The following is a 13,862-nucleotide window of genomic DNA, read 5'->3' as shown; positions in this document are numbered from 1 at the left end:
TCTACCTAATGAAGCATTATAATATGGAACGGCAAGGCAGAAATTTGCCCTGAACCAGAGACTGATAAACAAGGGAAATTCTATAGAGGAAAATTGCTTTCTGCTTCAAGTTCTGATTACAATACACAGTGAAAACACACTCTGGGTGCATTTAATCATTTAGTCCATAATGTCGACTGATAGTTTTTAATTGTAAATTTACTTCTTATCATCCATTTTCACTACTGTCGTCACACTTACTGAACAGGGTGTTAGACAATCTGAAAAATCACCCACACAATGCTATCGGTTTATCTAACACCTCCATCCCACAAATCTGATGCTAACATAGTTGGGCTGCCCTCACTATTAACAGTGCTCAAAGGCACATGTTTGGGCAGGAGGTAGATGCCTTGTTGGGGCCACACTCTGCATTCGGTGCAGAAGAGCAGGCCGCCAGCTGGAATTAACTTCACCTGCAAGGCGAAACATGAGTCACCTTCCCTCTTGATTCCACTGACTTTGCCAGGTAGAAATGGCAGAGAAAGTCATTTGTTCAACCAAGTCCCCTTTCTGCCCAGTGCTGGAGAGCACTTCAAGTGAAATCACTTGGCAACCAGGTTTTCGCATGTTTCTGGGCTGACTTGATAATAAGGGAAAGGGAATCTTATTTGCGGTCGATGCGATTTTAAAACGGCGACTGAATTTAGCTCTTCTGCATCTGAAGGAGGCTCTTAGCTGGAGCCGAAAAGGCTTTAAAACGTCAACAAAAGGGCAGGATAAGAAAATGGCAGCTCTGTAATTGTCTAGTTTAACTGGCAGTTTTATCAAATAGCGTAATACCGGCACTCATGTCTCCAGTCCTCCACACTACTCTCCGCAAAGGTCCTCGGGTACCGGAGTGCTCTCCACTGCAGTGTTGGCCGACGGCCCTGACGGGAACCGCTCCGTGCTAATGTGTCACCATTAATCACCGCACCCACAGCCGTGGAGGACCAGCACTCAAGGAAGCAAAAGGTCAGTGTCTGGAAGGACACCGGAACTGGCCTGAAGTACACAGGCAGAACTGGAAACAGTAACCAGCCACCATACCAAAGATGAAAACAACAGAGAATCTCCGCAAGCACAGTGTACAGTGTAGTCACAGGACCTCCGATTATTATGGGATGGCCCCAGGTGGAACATGGTTTATGCACTCGACTGACTACTCTCCCGCTTTCTGTTTCCTCAGTCTGCACCCAACTGTGCCAACCATTCATTTTAAAGTCATAGGTGAATCACCATAACTAGGGCATCTACTGAGAAAATAATGAATATACAGTACAGGCCAAAAGTTTGGACACACCTTCTCATTCAATGTGTTTTCTTTATTTTCATTACCATTTACGTTGGTAGATTCTCACTGAAGGCATCAAAACTATGAATGAACACATGTGGAGTTATGTACTTAACAAAAAAAGGTGAAATAACTGAAAACATGTTTTATATTCTAGTTTCTTCAAAATAGCCACCCTTTGCTCTGATTACTGCTTTGCACACTCTTGGCATTCTCTCGATGAGCTTCAAGATGTAGTCACCTGAAATGGTTTTCACTTCACATGTGTGCCTTATCAGGGTTAATTAGTGGAATTTCTTGCTTTATCAATGGGGTTGGGACCATCAGTTGTGTTGTGCAGAGGTCAGATTACTACACAGCCGACAGCCCTATTGGACAACTGTTAAAATTCATATTATGGCAAGGACCAATCAGCTAACTAAAGAAAAACGAGTGGCCATCATTTTCTTTAAGAAATGAAGGTCAGTCAGTCCGGAAAATTGCAAAAACTTTAATTATGTCCCCAAGTGGAGTCGCAAAAACCATCAAGCGCTACAACGAAACTGGCACACATGAGGACCGACCCAGGAAAGGAAGACCAAGAGTAACCTCTGCTTCTGAAGACAAGTTCATCCGAGTCACCAGCCTCAGAAATCGCAAGTTATCAGCAGTTCAGATCAGAGACCAGATAAATGCCACACAGAGTTCTAGCAGCAGACCCATCTCTAGAACAACTGTTAAGAGGAGACTGCGCGAATCAGGCCTACATGGTGAAATAGCTGCCAGGAAACCACTGCTAAGGAGAGGCAACAAGCAGAAGAGATTTGTTTGGGCCAAGAAACACAAAGAATGGACATTAGACCAGTGGAAATCTGTGCTTTGGTCTGATGAGTACAAATTTGAGATCTTTGGTTCCAACCGCCGTGTCTTTCTGAGATGCAGAAAAGGTGAACGGATGGATTCCACATGCCTGGTTCCCACTGTGAAGCATGGAGGAGGAGGTGTGATGGTGTGGGGGTGTTTTCCTGGTGACACTGTTGGGGATTTATTCAAAATTGAAGGCACACTGAACCAGCATGGCTACCACAGCATCCTGCAGCGACATGCCATCCCATCCGGTTTGCGTTTAGTTGGACGATCATTTATTTTTCAACAGGACAATGACCCCAAACACACCTCCAGGCTGTGTAAGGGCTATTTGACCAAGAAGGAGAGTGATGGAGTGCTGCGGCAGATGACCTGGCCTCCATAGTCACCGGACCTGAACCCAATGGAGATGGTTTGGGGTGAGCTGGACCGCAGAGTGAAGGTAAAGGGGCCAACAAGTGCTAAACACCTCTGGAAACTCCTTCAAGACTGTTGGAAAACCATTTCAGGTGACTACATCTTGAAGCTCATTGAGAAAATGCCAAGAGTGTGCAAAGCAGTAATCAGAGCAAATGGTGGCTATTTTGAAGAAACTAGAATATAAAACATGTTTTCAGTTATTTCACCTTTTTTTGTTAAGTACATAACTCCACATGTGTTCATTCATAGTTTTGATGCCTTCAGTGAGAATCTACCAACGTAAATGGTAATGAAAATAAAGAAAACACATTGAATGAGAAGGTGTGTCCAAACTTTTGGCCTGTACTGTACATATTGTACTTTTTTAACCCATTGTGACATACCCAGTATTTCCTATTTGTACAGATCTATAATGAGAATAACACTTAATTTTGTGAGAGATAAGACACCTCATTTGCATTCTCCCTTGGGGTTACTGTGTCTCATCAGGTTTTCAACCTTTGAACAGCTGGATGGAAAACATGAATTATTTTTAAAGCACTGATATTTTTAGACACTCACGCGATGAAATAGCTCAATATTCACAAGGCCTCTCACCGGCTACATGGCTGTGAGCTAAGGTAGTGAAAACGGTGCTCAGAATACTATTGCGGACTGACTAATGATGGTCAGCTTTTTCAGTGGATGGCCACTGGTTCATGTATGCAAAAGTTTTATAGCTATGTAAAGACACTGTGGGGTTTGCAGATTACCCCAACATTTTTGATGTAGTTAATTGTAGGTTTATAAATCAGCTTTTTAAGCTCTCAATTTAACAGTCGATCTACGTTCTTACCCTCACCTCTGGTCATGAGCTGTGGGTATGTGAGGTTGCGAATACAAGCGGACAAAATGGGTTTCCTCCGCAGGGTGGCTGGGCTCTCCCTTAGAGATAGGGTGAGAAGCTAGGGTAGGAGCCAGATGAGTCAGATGAGTCTGGTCAGGATGCCTCCTGGACGCCTCCCTGGTGAGGTGTTCCGGGCATGTCCCACAGGGAGGAGGCCCTAGGGAAGACCCAGGACATGCTGGAAAGACTATGTCTCCCGGCTGGCCAGGTAACACTTTGGGATTCCCCCAGAGAAGCTGGACAAAGTGGCCAGGGAGAGGGAAGTCTGGGTTCCCCTGCTTAGACTGCTGCCCCCGCGACCCGATTCGGATATGTGGTAGATGATGAATGGATGGATGGAGATCAGGGCTGCCCAATCCTGCTCCTGGAGACCTATGACCTTGCAGAGCTTAGGTGCAGCCTGAATTTAACACATCTGATACAGGTAATCAGGCTCTTCAGTAGCACCTCAGTATTAGAGCCAGCTATGTTGAAGCTAAGCTTATTATCTGTATAAGTGTGTTAAATTCACAGCACACCTAAGCTTTGCATGGTGGTAGATTTCCAGGCGCAGGACTGGGTAGCATGTCTTAGACATGACAGGAGAATATAAAGAGTGACACAGAGATGTGAGAAGGATCTGTAAGCATCAGAAACACAGGAAGCAAGGAAAGAACAATGGCAACAAAACACGAGATGGAAAAATTCTCTTCAGGAATTTGTTCATATGGGATCAATGGTACCATCAGCACTAAGTACAGTTATTGCAATTGTGGAAACAATGATCAGATTATCTGATATTCTCTTTATTTTAACATAATTCACCTCAGGAGTTTTCTTGAACTAGAACAATGAAATGTATATTTTTGTGTTGTTAATTGTGTTCGACACTGGTAATATTCTGAGGTATGATTAGAATATTAATATTTAGCTGTAGTAATAAGGTAACACCTGACTATCCTCCTTTTACTGAGTATTAATATTTAGCTGTAGCAATAAGGTAACGCCTGACTATCCTCCTTTTACTGAATATTAATATTTAGCTGTAGCAATAAGGTAACACCTGACTATCCTCCTTTTACTGAGTATTAATATTTAGCTGTAGCAATAAGGTAACGCCTGACTGTCCTCCTTTTACTGAGTATTAATATTTAGCTGTAGCAATAAGGTAACGCCAGACTATCCTCCTTTTACTGAGTATTAATATTTAGCTGTAGCAATAAGCTAACACCTGACTATCCTCCTTTCACAGAGTATTAATATTTAGCTGTAGCAATAAGGTAACATCTGACTATCCTCCTTTTACTGAGTATTAATATTTAGCTGTAGCAATAAGGTAACGCCTGACTATCCTCCTTTTACTGAGTATTAATATTTAGTTGTAGCAATAAGGTAACACTTGACTATCTTCCTTTCACAGGGTATTAATATTTAGCTGTATCAATAAGCTGACACCTGACTAACTTCCTTTAGTGGAATATTGATATGTCGCTGTAGATATGAGAGTTTCATGACTGTCCTCCTTTAGTAGAGCATACTCAGTTAGTCAAACAAGAAAACAGAGGATTAGATCTTGCTATGAGGCAGTAAACATAGCATACTCACAGGAGGAAATTGAAAAGAATATTGGTTGGTGGAGCTTTAGGATAAAATTCACAAGAGGGATCTATTGCAGTCCTCCAGAAGATACTTTATTACATCAGTGATTTCCTGGACTGTCATGTCCAACTACCATATGCTTCCATCGAGTTATAACCTGCTACTACAATCTGGTTCTCAAATACTGACAGGAATACTGACACCCACGCATGGGAAAGAGGCAACTGTGTTTAACCAACTTGTTCATCAGTTAGTCAGTCAAATCAGCCAGTTTTTTGCCATGGGGAATTATTAGCCTGGACTCTAATAGACAGACATAAGTGAGTACAAAGCTCCTCAAAGTCCACGTCAATAAGTGTGGACATGTAAGATAGATAGACCAGCTTGAATTAAAGTTTGGAGAAGTCAAAAAGGACAGAAAAAAGAGACAACCTATTGCTAAGGATAATACCCAGGCTATTCCAAAGTATTCAAGCCTTTTATCAACCTTTGCTTTTTCTCTGAAAAAAAGAGGCTACAGGAAATTAAGGCAGTTGCCATTGGAGACATACCTTCTGTAGTCAGAACTTTTTAATGGGGGCAATGAGAGATATCTGCTGCGGGTGGGTCTGTGACAGAATTATGATAGAAAATAAATCTACCTGGCCTTCAGCTTGTGAGCGGGTCGCTCAGTGACTTTGCTGTTATTTCTCAGGGAAAATTTCATGAGGGACGTGTAATAAAAAGGTATCGGAAATGGGCCTTTCTCTCGAAGCCTGACATGTCATCTGCTGCTAAGATGCCTATGAATTTGATCCTGCCCTCTGCCTCCAATGTTGACTAGTTGAAGGCTCTTTTCCTTTGCTGTCTCTATAGACCTGAGATCCAAAAAAACGGGTTCCTGGTCTGAGGGCATCTCTACCCAGCCTTACGTGCTGCCCACAAACGCAGCATTTAAACAACGTGCTACTTCACTATAAGTGACAAGACACCTGTCATGTCTAACAATCCCTACATCTTTAAATAACATATCCTAGGCAGTCTGGCTGACAGAAAATGACTGACTAAGGTTAGTTTTTAAAACCAGCATTAGCATATGAATACCTGTGACTCACCATTTGATTTCAAGCCCATTGTATTTTTTTCTGAACTGCAGGGCAGCAAAACATATGCTGGCATGTTGTTTATGAGTCCGTGTAGGTATGCCGCAAGCATGGACATGGAAAGGATAGCTCTAATTATGCATTTTTTTCATGCTTTAGCCTAATAAACATGTAAATTGGTTTCATCTGAATATTTAGCAATGTTAATGGCCAGTTAATCTTATCATTTATGCTTTTCTATGCCTGCTTCGAGCTGGATCTTCTCCGGACTCCTCCTCCGGTGACAGGAGGGTCAAAACCTTGTCATATCTGTTGTCAGGTGCTTAAACTCTCTTTCTGTGAGAGCGGGAGCATCTAATAAGGCAGCAGCTCGACATGGAGAGAAAGGAAATGTAATGTAGGTGCCTCTTTTCAGACATATTCACACTCTGCACGCACCCGGTGTGGACGTCCCTCCACAGATTGTGTCACATCTACCTAAACCCCGGGGGTCCATGAGGCACCATTCTAACGCACCTTATGCTTAGTTCCCTGGAAGTGAAACTACATCTTATCTCATCTGTATTTCATTTCCTTTATAGGTCACCTTTCTCTCCTTTTGTACATTTCGAGCATGTTACCTACCCTTCACGGCTTGATTAAATGTTCTGTTGGTCATAGCCCTGCAGTCAGGGTAAGATTCCAAGCTGTGGATCAGGATGTCAGATCAGAAAATAAATAGCAATGATGTCTGAAAGCCTCTTAGATTTGCATTGCATAGACAGATTTGACTAAGTGCTGCTAAAAAAATGCAGAACCCAAATGATTAAAGTACATGATTTATTAAAAAGCATGAATAATATTTAGTGAACTCCCTAACTGAGCCGAGAACTGCTGGGAGCAGTAATAAATGCTAAAATATTGACCCCTAGATGTTTAATGAATCCAGTTGGGTCTATTGTTAATAAAGAATCTTTCCATTGGCTTTCCAGACAATGCAATACCTCCCTCTCATAAACGTAAACTCTTCCTCAGGAAAGCAGAGTAAGTGATGCTCTACATAGAATGTAGAAGGGGGAAACTAGTGTAGAATACAAGCAGAATATTCACAGTGGCCTACTATAAAACAGAAGATTGAAGGTGTTGTAGTGAGATAGTGGACTGTTCCAATGAAATAATGAGAGGGGGGTGATGAATGCTTTTTGATGGCGCGCTCACCTGGATGAGTCGACCCTGCTCTGTCTGCAGGGTGTTGAGCTCCTGCCCTAGGTTTCCCTGGCCGCGCCGCAGTGACTCGTACTCCATCTTCAACTGACTGGCATGGGCCGAGAGTTTGGCCACCTCCTCGGCCAAGTTGACGAGCAGGGCGCGGTCCTGGCCTTTCACTGACTTAAGGTCGGAGTCGTGGTCAGTGAGAGAGTGCAGCAGCGACGTCTGGACACCCTCCAGGCGCAGGAAGTTGCTGTTGTAGTCAGGGCAGTTGGGGTCTATGAAGATGTTGATGCGTGAGCCGTCTCCCCGCTCGACGGTCACCAGGGCGTTCCCTTCGTTCTGATTGGTGCTGATGAGAGGCGGGCCATCGGAAACAGGAGGAGCTTGGTAGTGGTTCATAAAGAGGATGGTGCCAGTCACAGTTACAGCCAGAAGAACAGCCACAAACAGCAGGATGGTGCACAGAAGGTAGCTACAGCTCATCCTCTGTAAAGAGAAGGCTGCAGTTAGACTATATTTCCATTACTAAAGAAATGAGACAGTGGAACCCAAGGTTATATGCAATAAAAATAGTCATTGCACTGGATAGCAGGTGTAACACCATTTTTACTCAAATTTCATGCGTGGTTTCACAGAGCATATAAAATTAAGTATTGTTCTGTCAGACAGGTTGAGGAGAGGAGAATAGTGTACTTGAGGTTACAATGAAATGAGCTACACAACATATTCTTCCTTACTACAAATTGCAATGTAGCGATGACATATTTGCAGTACTTTACAGAAAGGTCTCGCATGTTGCTTGTGTAAATCAAATATCACCATACTGTACCCTTTGATTTAAAATATCGTCCAAATGTAACATGAATCAAAACTGATATAAAATAAATACACCATGGCAAAAAAATAAGTGAAAAATGAAATATCTAAACAAATCCTGACTTTGTATATTATTTCCAAACAGTTACAATAAAACACTGTTCTGAGTTTGCCTACCTTAATGGCATGTTATCTTTGAATAGATGTGGGGCTTTATATTTAAGTGGCACATTATTAGGGAGGGTAAATAATTTGCACTACATTTCATTTCCCATTGCTTTTTAATCCTTTGAGCTTTTATGTGACACTGTGTCCTTTGAAAGTGTGCATGCTTTTGCGTATGGGTGCCTTTGGATAATACCAAGCTGCGGGTGTTTGCCTGTATACAGGACAGATGCCAAATTCTTGAATATTGATTGCAAAGGTGTAATGGGTGTGCAAAGTAAGTTTGGCATCACCAATAATGCGTTCAGTAAACTCCAATTTGAGGACCAGGATTTGGTCCCTTAATAAACATGCAATCTGGCTGCATATAATCTTTTAACAACACTAATGGGCACATAATGCTCTGACTTCAGCTTTTGTTATGACTGCTCTGGGCTGAGATTGGGCTGGAACACGAACTGCAGATCCACAGAAACGGTGTTTATAGACTGTCCTGTTGTAGCACTGAAAATGGAGCCCCGCTGAGTGGAGAATGAGAGAGTGACGCAGGACAAATTACAGGGCCCGGAACGCTAAATCTTCTGTGCTTTGGTTATGTTTCCTCAGTTGTCGATTTCTCCATCGTGCGTCAGGGGTGTTTGCATGTATGTGTGCGTGTGCACATAAGGGAGGACGCATATAATGACAAACGACATGCAGGATATTTAGCGGAGTCTGGCATGAATATCAGACTGTTTGCTTTGTATTGACAGTGAGGCCTCCAAGCTGCAGTGAAGGGCAGCTTAAAGTGGAAACTATAAAGATGAGTTCAAGGCCAGGGCTTTGCTTTCACTGGAAATGAAGGCTTTCCACATATTCATTGTGTTTCCCACTAAACAGCTTCTATCTCCATTTTTGCCTTTAATTCAGACACGAGTGTGATCCCACCAGACATATCCTTACACTCGCTTTTGTTGTCTTGGCCCCCCGCAGATATGTAACAGCTGCGTAATGCTGCGAATGTTGATGAAAATCATCCTTTCCTAAATATTCATTACAGCTGAACAAATATAGCAACTGGAGAGGCTGAACGGCCCTTGAATTTCTGACAAGGGGCTCCGTAATTGTAACGCTGATCCACGTTGCGATCCGCCCATTGACTTTTTACACACAGATAAAAACTAATAATTAGCTACGAGGGAATAAAAAAGGGGGAGACATAAATGGTAGGCTTAACTCCGAATACATGCACCATTAGTGATTATCCCAAATGGGATCCCATAAGGATGTTAACAGAGATATACACAGATATACACTGGTACTGTCAGCATCGTTGGCAACATTCATTTTTTACCAAGAGTTATAGAAGCGACAAGACACACTGAATATGTAGCTGTTCCCTGTTCCCCACTGCTTCCTCTTTAAGCATGAACATATTTATTTTAAAGATAACTAACTTTCACAATGACTATCTCCTGCTTCAGATCCCTGTGCAAGACAGAAGACCCCCATACTGATTTGTCACTACGAAGTAGCCTGGCCTTTTGCGTGCGAGGGATTATCCATTTTTCTCCCCCAACAATACTTCCGGCAGGGTTAACCGCAGAATATGGTGTATTCACCGAATCACCCAGTTCCCAAATCATGCTCTATCCTGATGAATGCGCCCAGATAATGAGCATGATAGAAATAACGCCGCAAATGACTTCACATTGCCCTTCTGTGCTGTGTGTTTCCTCAACCCATTTGGAAGTGAAATGAATAAAACCCCTAGATCCATTAAGAGAGCAAAACTTGTCTTTATGGCCTTGCCCCCTCCCACCACCGACTACCATAAAAGCATTCAGCCAATCAGACTGGTCGACAGGAGGTCTAACACCGGCCCTCATTCCTGCAGCTAGCAGCTAGGCTAGTCTTCACCAGCCCTGTCTCGTTCTGGCACCCAGGTGGGATTTAAAGAACATGCTCTGCTGAGCGCTGACAATATGCAATAACAACTTTAATCCGTTGGCATAACAGACGGGAGCACAATTGGGGCGTAGTGAAAGTGAACAGGCTTAAAATGTACCCGCAAAATGTACAACAGGGAGCGAGGCACCATCTTCGTCTCGCTGTCTGTCGCCCTTCAAAAGCTTCTTAAGTAGACGTTGATACTGAGCACTATTAGACAACACAGAGGGTACTCATAAGTATAGAATCACAAGAGAAGCAAGGGCAGAAGATAATTTTTTTAGATTAATTAGTTACGTGGTGAAATTCACTTAACAAGGATTGTCTTGAACATCGATTTTTCAGTGTTGCACCTTCGGTGAAGTTCGTTAAAGCTTGGTGCCAGCATTTGCTGAGAATGTTGTACGAAACTCATGTACTGTGCATGTTTTCCAACAAGACAGTCAAAATTATTTACATTTCTGTCCAATAGATAGGGAACCTCAGGAGACACTACTCATGCAATTGCTCGGTACAGTCTGCTTATAACATACCCAAACCATTCTTAAGTAGTACATTTGCATTTTGTCCTTCTCCTCCTATTCATATGCTATAGATTAGAGTTCTGGTATTAGTATTGGTTCATAACTTCTTGAGACCTCTATCCAAGAGAGCATCGCATTGGTGCTGTTAACTTCATAATTGTTGTTGAGCATCTGTATCTAATGCAAAAAATACCATGCATATGAATCATAGGATGTAAAAATATCTATAGCGGCACATGAAAAAATTTACTCAGAGCCATATAGACCGACTCAGGAGGGATGTATTTAGCTACAGTAATCATCAACAAACAAATGAAATCACACAATAAAAAACATTTATGCAAGTTTAACCAAATCTGTGCTATCCAGAAAAAAAGAGTATGCATATAGGTCAGAACTCGTCCTTTGGGATTTTTATGGGTAGATTTAAAAATCACTGCAGTTTTGTTTCATTGCCTTCACTGATTAGTAACCCTGCCACTAAATGGGTCAATTTAAAGGTTGTCTTTACCAGCTATGTCTTGAGATTTAACTCGGGATGAGCTGTGTCCATTTTCATTGCACAGTCTGATAAAATATTAATTTAAATCTGCATATCAGGCTTTTGCATCAGTCATGAGCAATCTGATAGGTCGCAGATCACCGCTGATGCAAACGTGTGCCGTTATTGTACTTTGAAATGTCAGCCCTGATCTCTGTGCTGGATTGGAAAAAAAAGAGGATTCGTATATCACTCCAGTCTGCAGAAAAGCAATATTTTTAACAAACCTTAAATCTACTGTTAAAAAAATACTGGAATGAAAAATTTTAGGGAAATTTTCCTCATAAAATATAATCATGAATCCCATCTCGTGACAGTAGAGGTAATACAGGTCTTTGTAACAGAGGCTGACAGGCGACATCCTGCCCAGTGAAGGCTTATGTCTTAAATGTGCTTTTAACACCCAGGGCTAGGATTAAATCCTCAATCTTTGACTAATTAGCCTGCTACAAATAACATGGGTGACATTGGAGTACAGTTCCATTAGCCATTGCGGGGATAACCTACTAGCCGCATAAAGACAATACACTAACAGAATTTCAACAAGAAGAGAATACAAATGGGACCCAGTGCAATACACCTACATCCTTAAAATACATACAGAAACAGTAACTTTAGCTGAAGAAACCCATGGAATGCCTCATATTCATGGCTTTGCTCACCCATACTGACTTTTAGCATTGTGCTCATTAGCATAATTCTCATCTGTTGTTTGCAGGTCAGTAGCTGGCTGGCAGTACATCTATATTAATCATGAGGAATTTAAAGGTGAAATGTAGCCTGGATCCATTGTCTTTTAAGATGCTGTCATATATTTGTGGAATAGCTCAGTCCTTTTGTGAAGGGACTGTCAGATTTTGGAATACGGTCCCACAAATTTGTAAAGGGATTTTGAGATTTCGGGGAACAGTTCAGGCCTTAGCTTAGATGGGTACATGCATCTGACCGAAGTTCGGGACGCACTCATAGGATGTCTGCATGGGGAATGGATGGCAGGTATTGAAGATGACACTTAATTATGCAGCATTGCACATTGCAGCAACCCTACACACATGCTAAACCTAATTGCTGAACAGGAGCTCAAAGCAATGCTGCCTTTCCAGGGCAAAGACTACATGTATGTGGTTGATGGATGGTAAACTTTGTGTCCCAGAAATTTTAGAACGAGCAACTAGCACAGGGAACTGTAACTGCAAAGGGAAGTGGCCACAGAATAGTCAGAATAGAAATTTAACAAAGGGCAGAGACTAGAGATTGTCGAGATTCTCGTTTATGAGAGCCAGCTGTGTTAATATTTATTTTGGACATTGGAATTCTATGTCTATGCAGATATGCACTCATTGAGTCCTGCTAAACACATAATGATTGCTATATTTAAATGTTTAAAAAACTATTTTAGTGCACCATTTTTTTTTGCCCTAGATACGTTGCAACAGATGAATTAAGGGAACAAACTGCCTTCTTTTTACTTGGATGGGAAATTTCACCTGTAGTGGCTGTTGTGAATTGGCTTGGGTGTGTTTCATGGCCAGCCAGAGTATGCCAGAGGACACATTTTGATGGGGAGGGCCACTAGTAACACCAGTTAATGTACTGGGCTGTATACCCTTAAGGTTTTCTCATCTTACCTAACATAGAAGGCAGTCTTGAGGCCTTTGGTTCACAGGTCGTAGTGTGAGATGGTGAGCAGATGTCAAAGCATAAAGGGCTTTGTTCACATCTCCTCCTATGCCTTCGAAATGAAAGGGAAGGAAGAGCACAAATCTGCGATACTAAGACTGCTGACTTTAAATGCTTCTCTTCTCCTGGCTACTGTCCTCCTGGTAGTGAGGAACAACTACACACAATGATGACGAACAGAATCATCTGCTCCGGATTTGTACGATCTGTCTAATTGGCTTTTCCAGGCCAGGAAGCTGCCTCGCATAAGCATATGGAATCAAAGTATTACAGCAGTCACATGATTTGTAATGCAGAGATAACCCTGATGGCGTAATCCGCCTATTGCCTTTCAACTCCATTACCGTCCACTAATGGAGAATCTGGGCGAGAAAAATGACAAGTGCTTGACTTGGGACTGTCAACTCAAGGGGAAAAGACAACATCCTCAGGGTTTTGCTCTTGCTTCTATTTATATGTTTCACCAGTTTAGAATAATATGACTATAAAAACCCAGTTTCCCTTACATGACCTCTCAACCAGTAACTTTAGGCTTCTCAGAAAATAAAAAGCAAAGCTAAGGAACTTCATGCTTTACTCAGAGTGATGCTGTTGCATTAATCCGTTAATTTGTCTTAGCACCTCTCCTTGTTATTAGTGTGAGAGGAACACACCACATTTGGCACCTGAAATCCTCTGACACTAAGTAATCTCTGACTTTTCTACAGGCAGCATCTGCAGATGGACTTGCTGTAATGCCATAATCATATTTTGTTCCTTAAGTATGTAGAGGGTTGCCTGGCTCTTCTCAGCACCGCACGATTGGTCCTTTGGGCGAGCGGAGCAACTTCCCATGATCCCTTGAGAAGGGAATGAGGAGCTGTGAAGTTACTGGTGAGTTATAGAAGCT

The 13,862-nt window shown here is 42.2% G+C and overlaps 1 protein-coding gene across 1 annotated transcript in view; it reads right to left on the bottom strand.

Moving 5' to 3' along the window:
* Positions 1–13,862, bottom strand: part of fibcd1a (fibrinogen C domain containing 1a) — a 91,397-nt gene that overhangs the window by 48,637 nt on the left and 28,898 nt on the right. The window contains exon 2 of the mRNA XM_049005082.1: positions 7,325–7,804. Within this exon, the coding sequence (XP_048861039.1) occupies positions 7,325–7,804 (480 nt within the window). The remainder of the gene's footprint in view (positions 1–7,324; positions 7,805–13,862) is intronic.

The sequence above is a fragment of the Brienomyrus brachyistius genome, chromosome 2 (genome assembly GCF_023856365.1).
Source record: "Brienomyrus brachyistius isolate T26 chromosome 2, BBRACH_0.4, whole genome shotgun sequence".
NCBI classification, from domain to species: Eukaryota; Metazoa; Chordata; class Actinopteri; order Osteoglossiformes; family Mormyridae; genus Brienomyrus; species Brienomyrus brachyistius.
This window is presented reverse-complemented; position numbering and strand designations above follow the sequence as displayed.